Source organism: Mirounga leonina, unplaced genomic scaffold (genome assembly GCF_011800145.1).
Source record: "Mirounga leonina isolate KUSES-001 unplaced genomic scaffold, KU_Mleo_1.0 Mir_92, whole genome shotgun sequence".
Lineage (NCBI taxonomy): Eukaryota > Metazoa > Chordata > Mammalia > Carnivora > Phocidae > Mirounga > Mirounga leonina.
The window spans coordinates 12,285,936-12,309,258 of NW_023270852.1; the positions used below are offsets into that span (position 1 = coordinate 12,285,936).

The 23,323-nt window shown below is 51.2% G+C and overlaps 2 protein-coding genes across 17 annotated transcripts in view; one reads left to right on the forward strand and one right to left on the reverse strand.

The window, feature by feature from the left end:
- Positions 1-386: 386 nt before the first annotated feature.
- PGAP2 (post-GPI attachment to proteins 2) lies at positions 387-20,522 on the reverse strand. Of its 14 annotated transcripts, none has more exons than XM_034994938.1 (9): positions 20,435-20,522; positions 13,640-13,660; positions 10,607-10,781; positions 9,138-9,216; positions 6,535-6,609; positions 2,617-2,869; positions 2,369-2,475; positions 1,610-1,718; positions 387-1,400 (listed from the first exon to the last, which is right to left on the reverse strand). In XM_034994938.1, the coding sequence occupies exons 3-9, from the start codon at positions 10,738-10,740 to the stop codon at positions 1,270-1,272; spliced, it is 888 nt and encodes a 295-aa protein (XP_034850829.1). In that variant the 5' UTR covers positions 10,741-10,781; positions 13,640-13,660; positions 20,435-20,522; the 3' UTR covers positions 387-1,269. The 14 variants fall into 14 exon arrangements, with proteins under 14 accessions (XP_034850829.1, XP_034850819.1, XP_034850818.1 ...); XM_034994928.1 differs by having other exon boundaries at positions 9,138-9,192; positions 20,435-20,496; XM_034994927.1 differs by having other exon boundaries at positions 2,381-2,475; positions 20,435-20,496.
- A 302-nt stretch (positions 20,523-20,824) lies between these two features.
- Positions 20,825-23,323, forward strand: part of NUP98 (nucleoporin 98 and 96 precursor) — a 120,198-nt gene continuing 117,699 nt past the window's right edge. For all 3 annotated transcript variants that reach the window (XM_034995418.1, XM_034995420.1, XM_034995421.1), the window contains exon 1: positions 20,825-21,038. The gene's annotated coding sequence lies outside the window, so the exon portion shown is untranslated. The remainder of the gene's footprint in view (positions 21,039-23,323) is intronic.

The window sequence follows — 23,323 nt, forward strand, 5'->3', positions numbered from 1 at the left end:
AAAACGCATCTAAGGCTCAGAAAGGGAGAAGCTGAGAGCCACAAGCCTACAGGCAGGTGCTCACAGTCATGCATTTGAGAGCTGTTCCCTTACACCCCCAAGGGGACGGGTCTTTACCAGATAGAACTGGGGCTGGAAAAGCCTGTGCCTCAACCCAAGACCTCCAGTTATCCCAGCCTCCAAGCCTAGAGTCATTACAGGGATGGCTCAGTCACTCCTACTCACCAAAATTGGGTCTTAGACCAGCCTTAGGAGACTCCAGGCCTGAGGTGGGAAGCCACTTGGAACCATACCCTGCCATGGACTTATTCCCTCCATCCTGGAGCCTGTCCCTCATTTCAGTTCCATGAAACAAAGACAAGCAAGCCTAGCCCAGGCTGTTGGGGAAAAAAAAAAAAAAAAAAAAAATTTTTATTATTTGAAATAAAATGTACAACCCAAAAAGGTCAGGGCATGGGGCAGTAGGGAGATACGGGGACACCAGAGAGCCCATTTTAGGGCAGGAATCTGCCCCTGACTCCACCCCACACCTCTGTCACGGAAGAAGAGTCTGTAAGCCAGAGATTTCAGAAGGGAAGGAAAATAGGTGCCGTACCAGTGCTTTTTCTGGAGCACATCAGCCTTCAGGTACAGAACACCACCTCCACAAGGTGGTGTCAGAACCACTGGCAGGGCCCGTGCAAATCCTACAGCCCTCCCGCCCCCCATCACCCACCCGGACACACCGAGGCTTAGATAGGGAAGCATACACACTAAATGGGAGGTGAAGTCAGGGCTAGAACACCTGAGCAAACTTAGCAGGGGATGGTGGCCCTAGGCCTGGGTGTGCACAGGAGATGATTAGACACAGTCAAGCGAACGACCCGGTGGAGAGAAATGGCTGTGGTTTTCAGGTAGCAGCCACTGCTCAGTGGTCCCTGACCTCCGCAAGAGGCGGCTATGTAAAGGTCAAGAACGGGTGGTGGTTATGAACCTCAGGACTTTTTTTAGCACCAGATGGTGGAGCTCTACTTCCAGCTCAGCCTCCTGGGGCCTCTCAGATAAGGGTGATGCTGCTTGAAGGTTCCTAGGCCTTCAGGTGGGGTGAGGGAAAGGAGAAGCCCGCAGGGCTGCCTGAAGCCCTGTCCTGTGCCCTTCCTCCTTTCTTCCGCCCTCCCCCCGCTTCAGCAGGGCCCACAGAGGACACGGTGTGGGGAAGGCCAGAGTGCAGTGTCTTGTTTCTAGTTTCTGGGCAGTGGACCACCTCCTTCCTAGCCGAAGAGAAAGGGTTTAGAATCGCTTTTCCTCAGGCTGGGAAGTAATGAGCAGCTCCTTGTTCCCGAAGTCCCACCAGGCCGTCATGTGGAACGCCATGTTGGTTAGGACAACAGTGTACTCCAGGATGGCAAAAATGGTGTACACTGTTGTGAGGACACAAGAACAGAGCATGGTGAGCCTTCTTCCCCACCCCAACCCCGGGGCCTCTTGCTGAATCACCACCACCACATCCCTACACAGGGGACACAGTGGCAGCAAGCCCCCAAGACCACTGCCATAGCGCACACTACAGAAAACATGACATCTGTCCCATAGCCACCGTGACCACCTATGGATCCCAGCCTGGCCTCACCTCCAGCCTCACAATACATGTTGTGCCGGAAGTAGACAGCCAGAGCCGTGAAGAAGGAGATGAAGTTGATGATGAAAAGCCGCTGCTTCCAGTTGTAGGACTTGCGGTCCTAGGGGATGGGCTATCTGATCACTCTGTAGCCTGCTGGATGTGTGTGGACAGCCTCCCCTCTTGGCCCTGGTTCCTAAGGGCTGTGTCTCTTACCTCCCTTGGTTATGGAAGGGGGCACAGGCAAGGGCAGCGGGAATGATGGGCATGTTCATATCCCTGCATTTGGGAGGATAATGAGGCCAAGGAGCAGAGGTGTCCCTGCCCCTCCCACTTCAGCCGGATGGAATATGAAAGTTACCTGGAGTCACCCACCAACATGACGCCTCCACATACTGTGGGGAGAAGAAAGGCGTGCGCGCGCGCGCGCGTGTGTGTGTGTGTGTGTGTGTGTGTTGCGGGAGGGGCACTGGAGGTAATACAGACCACAGACCCCTGACACTGTTTCTAACCCACAGCAGCCTGGGTGCTGTCCCTCGTTCTACCCCCACTCGGCGCCTCCATCTCTTCTATTTTCCAATCTCCCATACTATCCGAACACAGTCCTAGATTCTGACCCATCGATCACCCTCCACTTGTCCCCAAGTCCCAGCCCCGGCCCGGATTCCCATTAGAACTCCGGTTCCCACCTCACCATTACCCGAATCCTGAGGACACGTGTCCTTGATTTTCCTCTGGGCCACCTGGAGCCCCACTAGGGGTAGACCGTACCTCCTGACTTACTGTGTGCTTCTTGGTCAGCCGCCAGAGAATGCAGGTGAGGAGCATGTGACTGAGGGATGAGGCGATGAACACAATGAAAGCATTTTCGTGGATGGCTGGAGGGAGAGAGGAGGGTTGGGAGCACGCACCGCAGGGAGCGTCTGAACCCCTCCGTCTGAAGGTCCGAGTGCGGGAGGGTGCGGGGGCGACCCTCCCCAACCCTTCCCTGCTCCTCCTTCCCTCATCCGGGCACCCACTGAAGTCCTCGGAAGAGGAGACGTAGGTGAGCACTAGCAGCGCGAGGTTCTCCACAATGTTGAGGCCAAAGTTGAGGCGGCAAAGCGGGCGGTAGCCGGGACACGGGCATGCGCAGCTGAGGTAGTGGTTCCAGTAGGCGAAGGCCACCAGGAAGCGAGGCGCCGAGTGCAGGCCGATGCAGAAGCGCCACACGTAGCGCTGGGGCACCTCCCCACCGATGGCCGAGCTCACCGAAGGCAGGTAATTGGGCACCTAGAGAGTGGGGACCCGTCTGGTGGCAGGCCTCCACTGGCCCCACCCACCTGGAGAGCCTTCTCTCCCTCTCTCAGAATCACCCTGGCTCTCAGGAGGCTCCACTCCAGCCCCTTCCCTTCCAGGAAGTCCTCCTTCACGCACCCCCAAGGCTCTCCTGGGAGATGTCCCCTGCCAGGTCCAGGCCCCAGGGTGCTTGTTCTCATTCCCCAGGCAGCCTGGGGTGTGTGCAGGGACTTGATGGAACCTATACATGGCTGCGGAAGCTGGAGACAGATTCAGATGCTCTCTGAGCCCATAGAACAGAGCGGCGCCTTCGATAAGGCCTTGTGGGAGGTTCCATGAGCCCAGGGCCCTAGATACAGTCTTGAGGACCGACCACCTGAGCTTCCTTGGGACAGTGCTGGATTCACTGGGCAGCCAAGATGTTCTTCTGACTCCTCCCAGCTTCCCTTATTCTTCTGGGTAGATACGCCAAGGTGCTAGAGGGTACTGTGAGATCCTGGGGGCGGGGGCTGGGTCAGAAGGGTACCCCCACCCTGATCATGCGTAAGAAAGTGGGTGCTCTTAACCTGGGATAGCCTAAGAAAATGACCCTATTCTGGTTCCTCTCTCCCATTCATCTTTCTCAAAGCCTGGAATTCCTCCTTCCTCAAGGAATTGGAGCACTATTCTTTAAAGTTGAGGAAGGAGGAGGAGGTCACACACACAGCCATGAGGATTGGTGTGTTGTTTGCATGAGAGGGTGAGAGGAGGAGGGATGAATGAACAACAGTGTAGATGCTGACAGGAGAGCCAGGGCTAGGAGGACGACCTCTCAGAGTCCAGGGCCTAGAGCAGGGCCTCTACCTTTAACGTGCATGTAACTCACCGGGGATTGTGTGAGAATGTAGCCAGTCTGGAATATGGGAATCTGCATTCCTAAAGGATTCCAGGACTGGAAGCTACCGGTCTGTTGCACACACTTTCTGTGGACATTTTTTAGACTTTCAACAAGAGCCGGAGCAGTGCCAGAGCCCAGTGACTGGAGCAGGGCCAGTCTTCAGAGACGCAGTTCTGGAAGATCCCTTCCTTACGCTTCATGGGGATGCTGACTGGGGCTCCATCAAGGCTGGGAAGGGAGGCAGTGATGGAGGCAGCTCACAGAGCAGGGGTCGGCCTGGGGGATCACCAGCCAGGGGCTTCGAAGCCTTCCCAGAAAAGGAGATAGATTTCCCCTCAGCACTATCAGAGGAAGCGATGTGCAGCGCTCTTGGAGAGAGGGTGCTGCTGTCAAGGCGACGGCTTGAGATACTATAGCTGGAGACGAGGCTTAGATACTCACCCTGAGTTGTCAGTAAAGAGGCAGCATGGAGGCTCTGGAGCCACACAAACCCGGGTCTGCATCCCATCTCTGCCTTTATTAGCTGAGCGGCCTTGAGCCGGTCACTTCACCTCTCAGAGCTTCAATTGCCTCGTCGGCAAAATAGGGATACTACCACCTACCTCGCAGGATGATTACGAATATTAAATATAACGTATGCAGAGCATCTGCAGCCTTCGGCACACAGTGGCTATGGTGATGGCTTTCCCAAGACCAACTTCCATGAAAAGCCTACAACTAGCTGGTGAGCTATGTGGTTCTTGAACATGGGAAGACTGCATATGAGCGAGAGGTGAGAATCATATCTTCGCCAGAGACTTCTGACACCTCCAAGCCTCCTAACTGTTCTGCCACTCTGAGTTAGGTCCCCTAAGTAAGGTTAGTAAGAGTGTGGCCTCCACTTCCTAGAATATTCATTCTGAAAACTCCTGCCCCAACCCCAGCTACTTTAAGGGGAGCAGAACCAGCATGAGTTTGTTTGTTTGTTTGTTTGTTTGTTTTTTCCAGCATGAGCTTTTAAAGCTTGGCTGGGAGAGCCCAGAGCCCTAACTGATGCTGGGAAACAGGTAAAGTGTAGAGATGGCAAAGAGCTGGGGTGACGCCTCAGGAGGGAGGGAGATTCAGGGCACTGTGGCTACTCGTGCCATCCTCGTAAGCTCCTTGCAGATTAGGGGTGGAGGTAGGATGCTTAGAGCAGGCATTTTCTCTTATCTCTCCCCCCCAATGCGTGCGCGCGCACACATACACGCACACACACACATGCATAATCAGGTATAGATATTCATATATGCCCCCCCATCCCAAGCACACAAGTTCCCCACTCACCAACTATGCCAGCAACATCAGGAGCTTATCAGAGACCAGGTACCCAGTTCACCCCAAGTCTCCCCATGAGCTCAGAGCTAAGGGTACTGAGGTGGGAACATAACCCCTTTTCCCCAAGAACAGAAACCCTCCACTGGCATGGAAGACGTGGCTCAGTGGATCTGTGGCAGGGCAGTAGATCAGAAATTCACATGGTATAAAGGGTGAGGGTCCAAAAACTTTCCTACCATAGCACCTCGGATTTCACCATTAGAGATTCATTCCTTTGATAAAGTCCCCCAAAGTTATGGATGACTTTTCTGTCTACTGCCCTCATCCTTTGCCAAATGGACACAAACTCTCATCCCTATCAATTCAACCTGCTACCTTTCTCTGGACTCCATCCCTACCTCTCTATCCTCATAGTCCCTATTTTAGCTCTGGTCTCCCCAGTAGCGTGAACTACTACACCAGCCTCTTCACTGATCTCCCTATTCTTGCCCCCTGACCTTACAACTGTTCTCTACCCAGGAGCCAGAATGGTCTTCTAAAGCATAAATCTGATCATGTCCCTTTCCTGCCTCAAATCGTTCCAAAGCTCACCACTGCCCTCTGGATAAAATCAAAAGTTGTCAGCCTGGCATTCACAAAATCCTTCTTTACCCGCATAGCTGCAATGCCCCCTGCTTCAGGAAGGAAGTCTTCCCCAACATCCACGCTAGATTAAGTGCTTGCTCTGGGCCCCGTGACCCCTGTGCTCCCCTTTATCACAGTGCCTCCCATCTCACTCGGCCTGACCATCTGTGTCTAGGACTGTCTCTTGTAGGATGAGAGGCTAAGGGCAAGTGCATGTTCAGTTCCATGCCCCTGACCCAGAACCTCTACCCCTGGGCCCTCAGAAAGGCCTGGTGGACTGCTCATGGAGGCAGGTTTCTTCTAGCTAGCAGAGCCCTGAGTGGACAAGCTGTGGGGCCCGAGGCTGCCAGAGGGAGAAACCAAACTAGAAGATTCCAGGGCAGGGCTGGGGGGGTCCTCTCAGGCCAGGCCCCCAGTCTGGACTAAAGCCACCTATGACTTCTGGCTCCTGGCTGCATCTAACTCCCCAGTCCTGGCTTCCTTCCCAGTCTGGTCTTTCTTCAGCCTCCTCCTCCCTCTCATGGCCTCTCTTGCCTACTCCCCCCTCCTCCTCCCCTCTGCTCCCTGGCACTCTCTGTAATCTACTCTCACTGAGTCTCTCCCCACAAATTCCCCCAACTCTGACTTGCCCCCCACCATCCCTTCATCCCTTTCCCCTCTCTCTGACCCTCCGCCTTCTCTCCTACTCTCTGATTCCACTCTTAAGGCCATCTCCCCACCTGGCCCTGACCTGGCCCTGACCCAGGTGCGGGGGAGCGTGGCACTCACCCCACAGTCAGTGGCCACCGTGTACTCAAAGTGGAACACCAGGGACCAGATGATGCAGAAGAAGAAGCCGAACATGGGGAAAGTGATGACCCACCAGATCATGGCCGTGAAGCGGAGCCGGAACACAGTCCCGTCTGGGTCCAAGGGCTGTGAGGCCGCAGAGAACATCCTGTAGGGAGTGATGCCCAAGCAGGGCGAGGGACACAACTTGGGGCCTGGTGGGACACGTGGGCCTCGGGAAGTGAGGCCTTTTCCAGAGCTGGCTCCTCTGGGTAGAGGGAAGAGCCAGAGTAGAAAGGTAGAAAGAACGTAAGGGGAAAAGGAAAGCGGTGCAAAAGATCAGGAGGTGCAGAGAGAGATGGGGCAGGGGCAGCTGAGTCAGGCAGCATCAGCGCTTAGGAATCCCTTTGGCACAATGGTCCTGTAGGTCCACCTCTTGACAAGTCTGGAGAATAGACGCTCCCAGTGGCCTGGACACGGGGAGTTCTGATGGGCCACCTCATTCTCAAGACTCTCATACCCACTCGGAAGGGTCAGAGGTAGAAAGATTGCTATTTCTGTTCCACAGAAGGGGAGAACTATGCCAGGATCAAACATTCGAACTAAGATCTCAGCCACCTGATAGCCTAAAGCTCCCAAGTCAAGGTTTTCTTCAGGCCAAATAACCTAAATAAAGGACCCTTGGCTCAGACTCAGCCCTCCCACTGACCCCGTCTGACCACATTCCTGCTCTTCACCCAAGTTCAACTAGGAACAGTGGGGGTACCCAGAACATTTCACTGGGGCCACAGGCTGCCAACCAGCCCACCCCCAGGCTCAGAATGATCCAAGCCTCAGGCCAGCAGTAGTGTCATCTCAAGATACCAGGGTCCCTGCAGAGGCCCAGACCTCCATCTCCTTCCTCTCTGAAAAGACCATGTCACCCAATCCAAAGGTTATAGGAATCTGAGGGTCACAGGAATCTCCTCCACTCACCTTGAGCCTGTCTGCTGGGCCAGACCCAGACCAAGGGAACTGACTTTCTTCCACTCTCTTCTCCCGCTAGGCAGAGAACTCCCTCCTCCCACCTCCCACTGCCCCAACCACCATGACTTGCAAGCTGGGTTCCCTTTTGTGGGACAGACAAAAATGGCTTTGTATTAAAAGACCTAGGAATCAAACCCCCCTTGGGACACATACCTCCCTCCGTTAAGAGAACCCCAGTCCACTAGTCCAGCTCAGCATCAGGGAAATGGGGGAGGGGGCTCGCACTGGGCAACACTCACACTGGGTGCTGACAGATGGATCCGGGGCTTGGGTTGAGGGCTCTAGCGAGACTGAGACTCTTCTAAGACTGGAGGGTCCCACCCCTAGCTCGCCAGGGCCTGTCCTCCCGCCCACAGAGCCCAGATCTCCACGCCTGCCCAAGCACACAGCCCTCCCAGGACCAACAAGGCCGTATCATAAACCCTGGAACACTCTGCAAAGATCAGAGTGATAGTGGCTAAGGTCAGCCTAGGGTAGCTTCCTTGCCAGGGATGGGTGTAGGGACCTTTCTGAGGGCTGTGTCCTGGGATACAGGTGGGTTTCTGGGAAGGGAAAGGGAGAAAGCAGAATAGGATTTCACCCCTTTTTGTTGGAGCCAGAGTAGGTCTGCTGGGCCTCACTGGAGAGCTGGCTAATCTTAAGACAACAGATTCAGGATCCAAAAGAGATCTAGATGGGCCTGGATATGCGGTTATCAGCATCCAGCCTGCTGTGCACACACAGCTAACATCAGCTCGAGATGCCTGAACAGGGGCCTAAGAGCCAGTAATGGGACTGCAACGGGCCTGCTTTTGCCTCTACTGCCCAGCCTGCTTGAAGTCCTCTGCCCACATCAGGGCCTTGTATGGAGAGAACAGTGACCAACTGGAACAAGTCTAGGGGCGCCTGTCCTGTGAGGGTTGCCCGAAAGAACTGGAGCTATGCTACCCAATAAGGGTAAACTCAGGGACCCCCCCCCCAATTACTGCCGTTCCATCTCTGTAGGACTGGCTTGATGCCAGGAGGAGAAAGTAGCTCTCAGGCTCCCAAAGCAGAGTCAGTGCAAAAGCAGAGATTCACCAGAAAGAGAATGTATGCTCACTACAAGGAAAAGCTTGCTAATTGTTAGTTACTAGGCCTCCTTGGAATAGGCTGCCTGGAGGGGAAGCTCCCCATCACTGGGGATGTGCAAGCAAAGGCAAAGTCATCTATTTATAGATGCAGTAGGCTAAGGTTACTTCTTTTATTCCTAGGGTTAGCCATTCCTGGAATGCTCTAGGTGAGAAATTCAGAGCAGACATCCCACCTGGACTGCCCCTAGGAGGCTCCAGCATGGTCATCCCAGGGAGCAGGGACAAAATCACCCCCTGGGTCACTAAGCTCAGTCCTGCCCTAGAGGGGCCAGGTACCTCTGCCACGCCTATGCCTTAGTTCCCTAACTAGTATGCCAAGAATGGAGTATAGGTACGTCAGGTGTGCTGAGTTACTGATCCCATTAGCCCTCAGAAGCCAGCCATGAGGGGCAGAGCAAACAGCCTACTCCATTTAACTCCATATGCTGTACAAGTATTAAAATTTTCTGTATGGACTACATGGTATCAGGCCTTCTTTTTCCCAGGGCATTGGGCTGGAGGGGGGGGGGATCCTATTTATTTTTCAACAAATTCTTTCTGATTCAAATGTAGTGCCCACCTTGAAGGAGCTCCAGGTCTGGTGGGGAACAGGACACAAACACGATGTGATAGAACTGTAGGAAAGATAAAACAGGGAACTCCCGGAGGAGGGAGAGATTAAGTTGGCCCCCAAGGAGGCTAGGGAAGGCTTTTCAAAGGAGGAGACACTTGAGAAGGGTTTTGCAGGATACAAAGGAGTTGACCAGGGTGAGAGAAACATTTGAAGCATTATCTAAGGTGAAAACTAGCTCAGAAAAGGCCATTGGTTGGGCCCTTTCTGATCCCCCCCAGATCACCTGCTCACCCCCCTTGTCTTCCAGTTCTGTTCTTTCTGATAGCTCCCAGCCCTGGGTCTCATCACACTGGCTGCCCAGAGCTCAAGGCCAACACCTACCCATTGACAAATCAAGGAGAGGGAAAACTTCAAGTCATATGAACAAAGGAAGTAGGCCCCACTCCATACTGCCAGCCAGACCCCAGTCCTAGTCATAGCCCTATTTCTGGAGCAGATGCTCTTTATAGGGAGGCAGGAAGCTGAGCTGAGTGGGGGCCTTCAGAGCTCTCTCTGATGCTACTCCAAGGGTCCATGTCCAGGCCCTGCCTCTTTTCCACCTCCAGCCCCTAAGCTCTTCCTCTCCTGCCCTGCCTTCCAACCTGACAAACTCCTTTTCCTCCTCTTCCTTCTGCTCCTCATCCTTCACATTTCCCAAACCACCTTCCTATTCTTCCTCTATCTGGAGCTCTACACTGGCCCTGAGAATGAGGATGGGAATTATCAACCCCATTTTAGACATGGGGAAGCTGAGGCTCAGTCTCTGTGTCTCAGGTAATATAGAGTCAGTGGATGAGCCTGGAGGGTAACAGAGGTCAGCACAGGCCTCGCCCTCTTTACTCTGGTATACTACAGAGAAAACTCACGTTTTTCCTCCTTGCCCAGCACGCCATACCCAGTCTAGAGGGTGCATGGCTGCCTATGGGAACGTAGCCCATACACACATATGGAACACATACACACACACATCATCAGGCCCCCATCCAGACCCGCACAGACACAGTCTCTCCCACACACATACAGTCGTGTCCCTACACACACGCACACATAATCACATTCCCACAGAGACAGGCACAGCCCACAGTGCCGCACTAAGAGGCTCCAGCACCTTCTAGCTCAGGCCAGTTCTCTCTCCATCCCTCACAAAACCCTGGGGCTCCTGAATCTGCCTGCTATGAAGTAAGGATTGGGTTCTGGGTCCTGGGGCTGCCCAACTTCAGTGACTGCAGGCCCTAGTGACCTCCATGGAAAGTGGCAGAAGGCTAATTCCTGAGACCTCAATTTGCAGGCACCTTAACCCCCAGCAGCCGAATTTGTTTGACGGACCTCACTGGAGGGCTCACTAATCCTGTAACAATAGAATCAGGATCCAAAAGAGATCCAAATGGGCCTGAAGATGAGATATTGTTCCCCGACCACCCCTGTGCAAGCCCTACCCCACAGTGTGTGGCCGTAGTCTCCTTGAAGTGGAAGAGCAGGGACCAGAGGATGCAGAAGAGGAAGGCGACAAGTGGACAGCAGACCGTGACCAGGGCCACCAGGGTGAAGCGGAGCCGGACCAGGGTCCCATCCCGGTCCAGCGGCAGTGGGACCTGGTACATCTTGTCAGACCTGGGGATGAAGTAATGTGCTGTCAAGACCCAAGGCAGCCAGGCCGGGCCTCGGTGGCAAATCTAGCCCTTGTGCTCAGTCCTCAGCTTAGCTGTGCTATGGGGTGAAGGGTCTAAGAAAGCCATCTAGCCCCTAAGTTTGGACAGCTCCCGCCCTGAAGAATGAGAATCCCAAGAGAATATTCATCCTCAATTTCAGAGTAAAGACAACAAACCCAATCTGTGCTAAAAGGAAGCTTGAACAGATTGGGAGAACTTCTTCTCCCTTGTAGCTGGCTTTACAACAACAGCTGGTTTAACTGGTCTCTCTTGTTTCAGGAACCAACCCTACAACTTCCCCGTGGACAGAATGGCCCATCTCCCACCGGCCTTTGAGCCTCCAGGCTTCAGGGCCTCCATCAGCTCTCCCTGCTTCACCCACTGGCCCAGGGCTTTCTGTACCTTCAGTCCCTTCCCAGGCTCTGTGTGCCTGCACCCTAGCGCACAGCAGCAAGGACTCCATGGAAGCCAATAGAGCCCGGAGCCCCTGCTCGACCCCGCCTGCTGCCTCACGTGCTCTGAGGGTGAAAGGCTTTGCAGAATCAGGCCTAGTGCTAGCCTGGGCTTGCTGTTTGCTGGAAAGAGCTGCCTTGTCAGCTTCTGGAGTCTTCCCAGTACCCATGGGGCCTGTCCATCCCCCTCCAGGGATGAAGTAAAGGCTCCTGAGGATTGTGACTCCCCCCTCAGATGAGGATAGGAGGGTCAGCAACTATAATAACCAAGTACACACCAACAATCCCAGGCTCCCTCAGTGCACAGAAGGTGAAATTGAGGCCAAGAGAGGAGCAGGAACCTGCTCCAGGTCACACAACAACTTGAAGGAAGAGCCAGCAGTGGGGAGATGTGGGGCCCACAGGGTCACAAACTACAACCCCAGCCTTCTTTGACTCCTTCCTCTCTGGGCCAGAGGTCTAGGCAGAAAGGTCAGGTTAGGTCAGATTAGGAGGGGAGAGAGAAGGGGTGCCTGTCCGTAAGAGAAAGAAAGGTAAATCAAATCCTATATAGATCAGTCAGGGAGCCCTGTCCCCACTGCAAAGACAGAGAAACCAAGATGAAGACAGAGAAAGGTCCTTCCTCAAAGCCTGATGCTGAGCCTGATGGACAGCCATCCTTGGAACTTAGGCTTCTTGTGGCCAAACTAGGACTGGTTCCAGATTCATAAAGAACCTGCCCTTCTGGGCTCAAAGGTCTTGCCAGATCAAGCCCCAACTCTTCCTGGTCCCACCCTCAGGAAGCACCTCCTGGCATTCCAGAACCAGGTGAACAAGCCTCTGTGTTCTCCTCCATCTTCCCCCACCCGCCTCTCTGCCAGGCCCGATTAGGCTGCCTGCTCCAGTGGCCCAAGCTCCTTTCTCTCTTCAGGGGGTCAGGGATCTCCCAGGGGAGTTGGAAGGGGCCCTAGTGACAGCCAAATCAAACACGTTTCTTGGATCATCCCCAAATGGATTGTAATCCCCAGAGGCCCCAGAAGGGGAGCAACTTCCCCACCCAGTCCAAACCCTGATTCTGTGCTTATAGCATCACCAGCCCCCTCCTGAAGCCAGCAGCTCTAGATCCCTCAGGAACCACTGGGATGCCCAAACTGAAGACCAGATCCTCCAGGAATGAATAGGCACTGCCCAAGGCAGAGGGTGGGTAAAGAGGCTGGAGGAATGGTCTGTTCCACAGCTTGGAGGTATGCCTGGCTTCTCTTTTAGCTGTGTGACCTTGGACAAGTCATCTAACCACTCTGGGGCTTTTCCCACAGCTGTGCAACATGAAGATCATGTGGTTTAGATTACTAATAAGGCCATTCCAACGTGGCCATTTTACTTCTCTGGGCCTCAGGACAGGGAGCTCACTACCTGAAGGGCAGCTGTTCAGTCCCAGTCAGCTCTTAACTTCTTCATAGGGACTACTTAGCTGGCTACCACTTTCTCAGGAGTACCCCTACCTGGTCTCCAAAGGTCCCAGAGATCTTAGCCTCCAGCACCTTCTGAGTCTGAGGCACCCTGAATAGCACTTGATACACTTGTTATACATTGTTTCTTGTAACCCTGACTATAATTCTATGAGGTAGGCCCTATAGCCTGTGTATTTCCATTTTACAGTAGAGGAAATTGAGGCTGAGGGAGGTTTAAAAGACTTGCCCAAGGTCACAGGCCAATAATTGGCAGAGGTGGGATTTGAAATTACTTTATGGGGTTCCAGGGCTCCCCAACACCTCAAGAGAAATCCCAACCAGCAGTCCCTGTGAAGGGAAGGGAGAGCTCAACCAATGCACACCCAGCCACCATGTGGGGGAGCAGGGGGTGGGGGAAGGGTTAGTTCAGAAGTCGGCACAGCAGAAGATCCTGGGCAGGCACCAGCACCGCCAGAACGTGGGGCTGGGCCTTGAGGAGGCCGGACCGCGTGGCGGAGCTCCCCCAAGTGGGGTTGCCCGGCAGTCCGGCACACCCATCCCCATACTCACCCAGGATGTGGCGGCGAGGAGGCCGCGCCAGCGCAGACCGGGCCCTGGGGGAACCCGAGGGGAGCCCAGGCCCAGCCCGGGGCAAGCGGCGGGGGGGGGTGGGGGGAGGGGGGAGGGCGGGCCGGAGCGGGAATGGCGGGGGCGGGGCCAGCGCGCTTGGGGAGGAAACTGCGCCCAGATCCTCCGTTGGCCCCTCCCCACCTCTGCGGACCTAGACCCTTGGCTCTCCCCCTTGCTCCGGCGTCCCCTGGTGCCCTGTCTCTCCAGCTCTCTTAGTTTGCCCCACTAATTCCCGCTGCGTGGGGGCAGCCGGAAGAGCCCTGGACCCCTGGGTTTGACACGTTGGATAAGCCACCTTGTCACCTTACCTCTCAGCTGTGTTCCATCACCTGTTGGAAGAACATAAAATTAATTCAACAGGGCCCCGAATTCTCTCATATCCTAACCTCAGTCCCTCCTGCCCACGCCCCCATTCTAGCCGAATTATCCAGCCTCGCCCTTCTGAAACATTACAACAGTTTTGCCCCAGCCTCAGCGCCCGTCCCCCCTAACTTTGCTCCCCAGAGCCGATTCGAGCAAAGGGAAGAGCACCTTACGGGTAGAGAGATCAGTGAGGCCCACCCCAAAAGCTCTGGGCCAGAGCTGTTCCCACCTTTGATCAGGAGAGGGCGCCCTGTCCTGTCCGATATAACAGAGCAAGGATCTCCTCCACCCCCCTTCCCACTCCCCCGGGGTCTCTCCCTGCCAAGAGAGGATTGATCCCCAGGAACCCGACGAGGGCTCTTGGGGTTGTCAGAGCACCTGCAGGGGGTGAAGGACTTCTGAGCTAGACATGATCACCATCACATTTTCCTATTTAAATCCCTACGGTAATAATTAGCACATTTTGAGCACCCTCTGTCTTCCAGGGACTTTTTTTACTTTTTATGCATTATCCCATTTAATCCTCATAAAAACCCCATGAGGTAGGGGCGCCTGGGTGGTCCATTCGTTAAGCGTCTGCCTTCGGCTCAGGTCATGATTCCAGGGTCCTGCGATGGAGCCTCACAACGAGCCCCGCATGGGCTCCCTGCTCCCTGGGAAGCCTGCTTCTCCCTCTCCCACTCCCCCTGCTTGTGTTCCCTCTCTCACTGTGTCTCTCTCTGTCAAATAAATAAATAAAATCTTACAAAAAAAAAACTCATGAGGGAGATACTATTAATATCCCCACTTTACCAATGGAAAACAGAAAAGGTATGTTACCTATTCACACAGTTCTAAATGTCAGAACCAGGATGGGGGTCTGGCACCTGAAGCCATTCTCTTAATCCCTATACGGTTGACCCTGGAACAACAGGAGTTTGAACATCACAGGTCCACCTTATATGTGGATTTTTTTTTTTTTGATACAGCACAGTATTGTAAATGTATTTTCTCTTCCTTATGACTTTCTCTAAAAAAAACATTTATTTTTTTAAAGTAGGCTCCACACGCAACGTGGGGCTCAAACTCAAGGCCCCAAGATCAAAAGTCACATGCTCTACTGACTGAGCCAGCTAGGCACCCTTTCTTCCTTATGATTTTTTTTCTCTTTTTAAATTATTATTATGTTATATAAATCACCATACATTACATCATTAGTTTTTGATGTAGTGTTCCATGATTCATTGTTTGCGTATAACACCCAGTGCTCCATGCAGAACGTGCCCTTCCTTATGATTTTCTTAATAACATGTTCTTTTCTCTAGCTTACTTTATTGTAAGAATACAGTATATGAAACATATAACATACAAAATATGTGTTAATCGACAGTTTGTTATCGGTAAGGCTTCGGTCAACAGTAGGCTATTTATAGTTAAGTTCTGGAGGAGTCAAAAGTTATACATGGATTTTTGATTGTGCCAGGGTTCAGCACTCCTCACCCCTGTGTTGTTCAAGAGTCAACTATATAGGCGCTCCTGGGTGGCTCAGTCGGTTGGGCATCGGCCTTCAGCTCAGGTTGTGGTCTTGGGGTCCTGGGATCCGGCCTGCATCAGGCTCTCTGCTCAGCGGGAAGTCCACCTCTCCCTCTCTCTCTCTCTCAAATAAATGAATAAAATCTTAAAAAAAGGAGTCAACTTATAATGTTAACCCCATAAGGTAGCTATAATCACCACCGTGGGGATACAGAGGCTCAGATTTGATGAACTTACCAGAGCTCTTTTTCATGCATTCACTCTTCTTCATTCACTCAGCCTAGGCCCTCTCTGTGGCTGGCCCTAGCTGGGCAATGGTGGGGACCCAGAGATATCTCACTCCTGGGGGCTCCAAGTCTGGAGGGGTGATGTCTTTTCTTTTTTTTTTTTAGATTTTACTTATTTATTTGTGGGGCGGGGAGCACAAGCAGGGGGAGCGGCACACAGAGCGAGAAGCAGGCTCCCCGCTGAACAAGGAGCCCGATGAGGGACTCAATCCCAGGACCCTGGGATCATGACCCGAGCCAAAGGCAGACGCTTAACCGCCTGAACCAGCCACCAGGCATCCCTGGAGGGACAAAGCCTTATTCTAAAAACTTCTTTTGTTGAACTTGAACTCTCCTTCACCCTGTCCTTTAAGGCCCCAGGACAAATGAACAATTAGTAAAACTTTACTGAAAAAACCACCTCTTTTTAGTTTCATTAACTAGATGTAGGTTTCCTATCTTAGGGTTTTGTGTCATCTGTTTTTGTCTAGCTCCAACCCACAGATGCCTGCTCCTGGCCTTTATTCCCTGTCTTGACACCTGGTCTGTTCCTTTGGCTCTAAATACCATTCCCTGAGGCTGGGTCCCCTCTCTCTGCCTCTAGACTACCCCCAAGGCCTGAAACTCGAGGTGCATTAATCTTGCCTTTAATTCTTTGATGACTGGGGCAATTCACCACACAGTCCTGAATCTCGGTTTCTTCATCTGTAAGATGGTTTTAGGAATATCCACAGCACAGGGTTGCTGTGAGAATTAAATGAAGTAAAAGAGCAGTGTGCCAGGCATGTGGAAGATACTCACGGAAGATACTCATGGCTCTTAGGACCCAGTGTGGAAGCTACAGCCTGAACTCTCCTGACTGAGCCTTTTCTGAACTGTGTGACCACAGCTGTCATGGACACTCCCCGAATCCGTTTCTTCCACTGCCAGTTCAAAAGCCTATCACCTACCTTGATTTATGTGAGAAAAAATAGAGGAGAAGAATGAGTTCTTACTAGGTGCCAGGAACTTTCTGTACACTTTCTAATTTGATCCTCTTAATAATCTGGTGAGGTAAATTTGATGGAATCTATCGTACCGATAAAGAAGTTGAACAAGCATCTAAGCCTCCAGTCTCGCCTTCATTCAGCGGGCACTCAGTGTTTGCCAAATGGGCATTTGCCCATCGTCCGAGTCCACACAAAAACTCGTACACAAGTGTCCATAATAGCATGATTCATAGTAGCCACAAGGTAGAAATTCAAATGTCATTCAACTTTTGGATATATAAATGAAATATGGCTTATCCATAAAATGGAATGTTATTCTACCATAAAATGGAATGAAGTTCTGATAAGTGCTACAACATGGATGAACCTTGAAAACATTATGTTAAGTGAAAGAAGTCAGACACAAAGGCCACGTGTTGTATGATTCCATTTATAGGAAATGTCCAGATAGGCAAATTCATTGAGACAGAAAGTAGAATAGTGGTTGCCAGGGGCTGGGGGAAGGGAGAGATGCGGAATGACTGCTAATGGTCTGGGGTTTCTTTTTTGGGCTTATGAAAATCTTCTGGAATTAGATAGTAGTGATAGTTGCCCAACTTTGTGAATATAGTTGACCCTTGAACAATACAGGTGTTAGGGGTGCTAACCCCCCCACAGTCCAAAATCCAAGTATAACTTTTGACTCCCCAAAACCTTAACTACTAAGAGCCTACTGTTGACCAGAAGCCTTAACACATATTTTGTATGTCATATGTATTATATACTGTAGTCTTACAATAAAATAAGCTGGAGAAAAGAATACATTACTAAGAAAGTCATAAAGGAGAGAAAATACATTTACAGTACTGTACTGTATTTATTGAAAAAAATCTCTTATAAGTGGACCTACCCAATTATATGCTATTTATAAACATCATCCTTCCTTATCAAGTGGTAGGAAAAGAGGAAGGAAATCAACATTTACTGGGTGCTTACTATGTGTCAAACATGTGCACAGTCCTTTGCAAATTCCCTTATTTGACCTTTACAACAGCCTTACAACATGGGAATTTTTGTGCCCATTTTATAGACAAGAAAGCTGGGTCACAGAACAGTTCAATAATTTGTGCAAGGTCTAAAAAGTAGTGAGACTGGTATTTGAACTTAGCTGTTTGACTCCAATTCTGCCACTCTTTCCAATGTACCACATAAGAAATCTAGACCATCATTCTGAAAGGAAGTCTCTTGCCCTTCCTTGATTCTGTGGTCCATAAGGGTCCTGTCTCCTCCCTGAGCACCAATGCTTCCAAGCTGCATAAGGTGAGTTCTCAGAGTATGTTTGTGAGAGACTGGGGGTTCCTAGGACAGACTTTCCTTTGCTTTGTCTCTCTTGGCCAGAGCAGAGTGTTGAGCTGTGGACCTCTCTGGGCTCCTGATGCCCAGGAGAGGGCTTGGCTCAGCAAGCTTTTGTGAGCATGCACCAAACTCCTTTTCTTTAGAGGGGAAGAAGGAAGGTGATGATAATCAAAGGGGTTCAGGGGTGCCTGGGTGGCTCAGTTGGTTAAGCAACAGCCTTTGGCTCAGGTCATGATCCCAGGGTCCTGGGATCGAGCCCCACATCGGGCTCCCTGCTCCTTGGGGAGCCTGCTTCTCCCTTTCCCTCTGCCTGCCACTTCCCCTCTTGTGCTCTCTCTCTCTCTAATAAATAAAATGTTAAAAAAAAAAAAACCACAAAGGGGTGTTATGCGAATTAGGCAGAGTAAGAGTATGTGGTCCACAAAGTCCTTCCTAGGGCAGAAGTACCTGGGAATGACGAGCTTGTGGGCCACATGCCTACCAGAGAACCTAACGAGAGGTCCTCCTATATAGAAATCATCAGAGTTATAGGAAATTTCTCCCTGTGGTACCCCTCATCCAATGTCTCTCCCTCCAGTCTTCCCACAAGTGTGCACTATTTAAGGATCCCAGCTCTATATACCCGCTAGTACTTTGGACTGAATGTATTTACTTACTCATTCATAACGTACTTCTGAGCCCCATTTCTATGTCAGAATCAATGTCAGAATATTACGAATGGGAACTCCTTGATATTTTATTTATTTATTTATTTATTTAATTTTTGAGACAGTGTACATGCATGCGCGAGGGGGGGCGGAGGAGGGGCAGAGGGAGAGAGAGAATGTTAAGCAGGTTGTATGTTCAGTGTGGAGCCCGACTCAGGACTCGATCTAACGACCCTGAGATCATGACCTGAGCTGAAATCAAGAGTTGGACGTTTAACTGACTGAGCCACCCAGGTGCCCCAGGAATTCCTTGACATTTTTAAAGAATAGGAAAAATTATCATTTATTGAGGGCTCACTGTATACTGGGTACCATGCTAAATGCTTTATCTCATTTAATTCTCTCAACAACCCTAAAATTACAGTTGTTACCCTCATTTTACAGACAAGGAAACTGAATTCAGGTGTTAAGAAATTTGCCCAAGTTCACACAGCTAATAAATGGTTGGGCTCAGATTTAAACCCAGGGTTCACTGACTCAAAAGTCTCACACTTGTACTATTATTCTACTTAAGACAATAATTCACTCATTCATGGTCAAACATTTAATGTGGACCTATACTGTTTGCCTGGCCTTAGGTACACTAGAATAAATAAGTAGCAGAGAGGTTTAATCACAGTTGGGTTTCAGGACTGGAGGGTGAGAAATCAGTTTCAGTAGGGCAGTGAGGAAGCTACAGGAAACTATCCAGGGAGAGCTAATGACTTTTAATGTAAAACACAGGTAAGTGGAGGAAAGGAAGGGATGTTTGGATGCAGAAGTGGGGGGGAAAGTGGCTGGAGTAAGATGTTTAAACTAGCTTTACTATTTGACCATCCATATATTTATTTATTTTTTCCTTTGAGCATCTACTGAGCACCTACAATGTACCAGATTTCTCCTATCCATTATCTTAGTTCATCTTTTTTTTTTTTTTTTAGATTATTTATTTATTTATTTGACACAGAGAGAGACAGCGAGAGAGGGAACACAAGCAGGGGAGTGGGAGAGGGAGAAGCAGGCCCCCGGCCAAGCAGGGAGCCCGATGCGGGGCTCGATCCCAGGACCCTGGGATCATGACCTGAGCTGAAGGCAGACGCCCAACGACTGAGCCACCCAGGGGCCCCTATCTTATTTCATCTTTACAACCATTCCACTTTTTGACAAATTAGTCAATTATTTCTAATCCCTTGCTACCGTCCAACACTCAGAGGGATTTAAGTTCATCTACGTTTGGGCAGAGCCCATTTCAGTTTTGTACTTATGTTCTAGGAGAAGGTGGTGGTGGTGGAGAGGTAGCCTGAATAGGTTTTGCTTTCTGAGCACAGTCCCTGCTATTCTGTGTGGGACCCTCAGTCACTAGGTCTGTTTTCTAGAACATGCTTAACCTTCCCGCCCTGTAATATCAAGTGGGGTAGGCGGAAGAAACCCAAATGACTAAGATGCAGCTCTGACCTCTAAGAGCCTGGGCACAGAAGACAGAAAAGTAAATAATAGGATACAAAGTGACAAGGCTGTAACAGAAGCCTGCCCAAGCATTAGCCCAACTCTCTGAGAGAGATCCGGGAATGCATCCCAGAGAAGGTGGGAATATTTGAACCAGGCCTTTAAGAATAAATAGGAGTTCCTAAAGTGCAGGTCGTTAAGAAGTTCCAAGAATCCTCATTTGTAACACAGCCTACACTGAGCCATTTCCTTAGGGCATGCTTATAGCGCCTATTCTAGGGATTCAGAGAGGGAAAGGTTGTGATGGGGCCGGCATGGGTTGGGAAACCAGGAGGCCAGGTTTTGGGGCCTCAGAGCAGGGGCAGGCAAGCTACTCAAAGAGACAGACCTCCCGGGAGAGCCCTCCAGCTCCGCACGTGGTCTGGCCAGGAAGTGCGGGCAGGACTACGGGGAAGCGTTCCCATCACCGCCCGCGGACTGGGGCTAGGAAAGGGTAGAATAGTTACCATGCCATCCTGGAGCCTCCCTTCTGATTGGCCCGAGTTTCAGCAGCCCGACTGTCTCGGCTCCAAGGCAGGGGGCGGAGCCTGGGTATAGCGTCACCACCTTTCCCCCACACCCCGCCCAGTGCTCCCCAACGCAGCCACTCACAAGCCCACTTCGAGGGGGCCCTGTATGACATCACGACTCTCCCCCAGCCAATCGCGGCAGAGAGGGGCGAGACTTCATGTCCCTCCCACCGCCCCTCCCCTTTCCTCTCCGTAACTCCTTATGTCCCTCCTCTTCCCCCTCTCCCCTTCTCCCAAAGATCGCCCTCACGTTAGGTTTCAAAAGACTCGTTGCCCAATGAATAACAGGGCGGGCTTAGAGTGGCGGAAGCGTCTGCCAATGCGCAGACAGCGAGGGCGGAGCGCCCGGAGCGAGCCTCTGACGGCGGGCGGCGTGTGACGCAGTCGGGCCCTCTGCGCGCTGCGCCCGAAGCGGCGGTCGGTGGCGGTGGTGGTAGCGGCGGCGACGGTTTCGTGGCGGCCGCGCGCTGCTCTCTGAGCGGCGGGTGGCGGACGGGCCGAGGCCTTCACTCCTGACACTTCCTTCTCCTGCCGCACCGCGGTAAGTCGGGAACCCAGGCGGTGGCGGCCCCGGACCGACAGGCTCCTCCTCCCCTCAGGGCGGGCGGGTGCGCGGGGCGTCCCAGGCCCTCCGCGCGGAAGTCTCGCGCCCCGGCGCGCACCTTCTGCCCTGAGGGAGGGGGCGGGGCGCGCTACCCTGCGGCCCCGAGGCTGGGCTCTTGGGCGCTAGGAGAGAATCGAGATTCGTGGAGTCTGTGCCCCGGGGTCTCCCGTGGCAGCCTACGCGGAGGGAGCGTCCATGTATCTGGTGGTACTCCTTCGTTTGCCCGACGGTGATTAGGTGGGCGGGCCCTTTGCGGGGGCAGCGTCTTAGTACCCTGAGTAGGGTCTCCCTAGCACTTCCTTGACCATCGTGCTGGATGGGCTTTAATTTGCCTTTGGCGTCTCCACGGGGGAAATTTGTAGCCCGAGGTTTAGGGTGGGTGGGTCGGGAGTTTGTTAGCTTTTTAAAATAATATCTGAGAGTTAAGGTCGGTTTAGTGGAGTAAAAGGTTATTTTCTGTCCTCCCACGTGTTCCATGTAAAACTAGATGAGGAGAAAGATGGGATTTCTGGATTACTATGGCCATAGAGACCTTAGAAATTAAGCCAATCCCCCTACCGTACATCACGTGCAAGTTTTACAGATGGAGAAACTGAGGTCCAGAGAACGGACGGGATTAGCCAATACCAGATGTGACTCAGTCTAGAAATTTTTCTCCTGTATCACTCTTCCTGGGTGTTCCAGCCTCCCATTATTTGAAGGTTCCCTCTGGAGGTTGGGGGCGGGGAGCATTCGGTAGTTAGAAGCAGTCTTTGATAGCGTTTCCGATCTGGTTGGTACCACTTCTGTTTGTGTAAAGGCAGAAGCTTCCTTTGCGGTACCGTAACCTAAACCGTGAGAACTAAAAAGTTGGCGGAAGAATGTCAGTGATGTAAATGTATTGGAAACGAATCCATAAGACTACATGTCTGGCTAATTTCCTATTCCAAATCTGAAATTTTTATTTGTGTCAGCTGCTGGGGATTCAGAAGAAAGAATCCAATTCGTGACTCATAACAGTATTGGAATAGGAAGCAGGAAGTACAGACAAAACTTAGATAGGCAGTGGTAATTTTGTGGTTCTTACACTCATGGCTCCTTTGGTACTGAATTCAAAGTATTGTAGTAGGATAAGGTGAGAAAGTGAAACTATGGAAGAAGAAACTAACTGGAAGAAAGAAAAGAGCAGTGATCATTCCCTGTGACAGTCTTATAAAGGGAAGTGCTTGTTAACTGGGTGACAGATGATATGTTTACTTGGTGGAAGAAGTTAGGACATTAAAAAACAAAACCAGAACTTGGACAAATTGGAGGTACTGGGAAATACTTTGATAGAATTATTTTTTTCACTCTTCATTAAGATTTGAGGAAATTGAATTAAAAAGTCGCCACTTTGGTCTGTTCACACTGGTGAGATCGTCACTTTGTTCTTGTTTAGATGACAAAGCAAAAACTGAAAACTAGTGTGTAAGAGCAGAAGAGTACAGTAGTCTAAACACATAGATGTGAACAGAGTATATTTTCTGTGACATTTTCTCAGTTCAAGCATCACCCTCTTCTGGGAAGCCTTTCCTGGCATTCTGTCTCCTGCAAGCTTCCATAACACTTATTTGATACTTCTATTTATAGCACAGATCATTTTGTATTTTAGCTGTTTATCTTACTAGACTGTGGTAAAATATATTTGTCTTATCTTTTTTTAAGATTTATTTATTTAATTTTTTTTTTAAAGATTTTATTTATTTGAGAGAGAGAAGAGAGCACATGAGAGGGGGTAGGGTCAGAGGGCGAAGCAGACTCCCCGCCGAGCAGGGAGCCCGATGCGGGACTCGATCCCGGGACTCCAGGATCATGACCTGAGCCGAAGGCAGTTGCCCAACCAACTGAACCACCCAGGCACCCTATTTATTTATTTTAGAAAGAGGGAAAGAGAGAGAGGGAAGGAGGGAGAGGGAGAGAGAGAAAGAGAATCCAAGCCGACTCCCTGCTGGTGCGGAGCCATGTGGGGCTCAGAATCACAATCCTGAGATGATGACCTTAGCCGAAATCAAGAGTTGGATGCTTAACCGACTAGCCTCCCAGGCGCCCCTGTCTTATCTTTGTATTCAGGTTGCTTGGCACATAGTAGGCATTCAGTGTTTACTTGAAGGGATAAACAAATACGGAACAGCTAAACCTAAAAATAGTCTGTAAAGAGACTGGGTATATGTGTGCTCCGGAAAAACGGAGCCTAGATAAGAGGA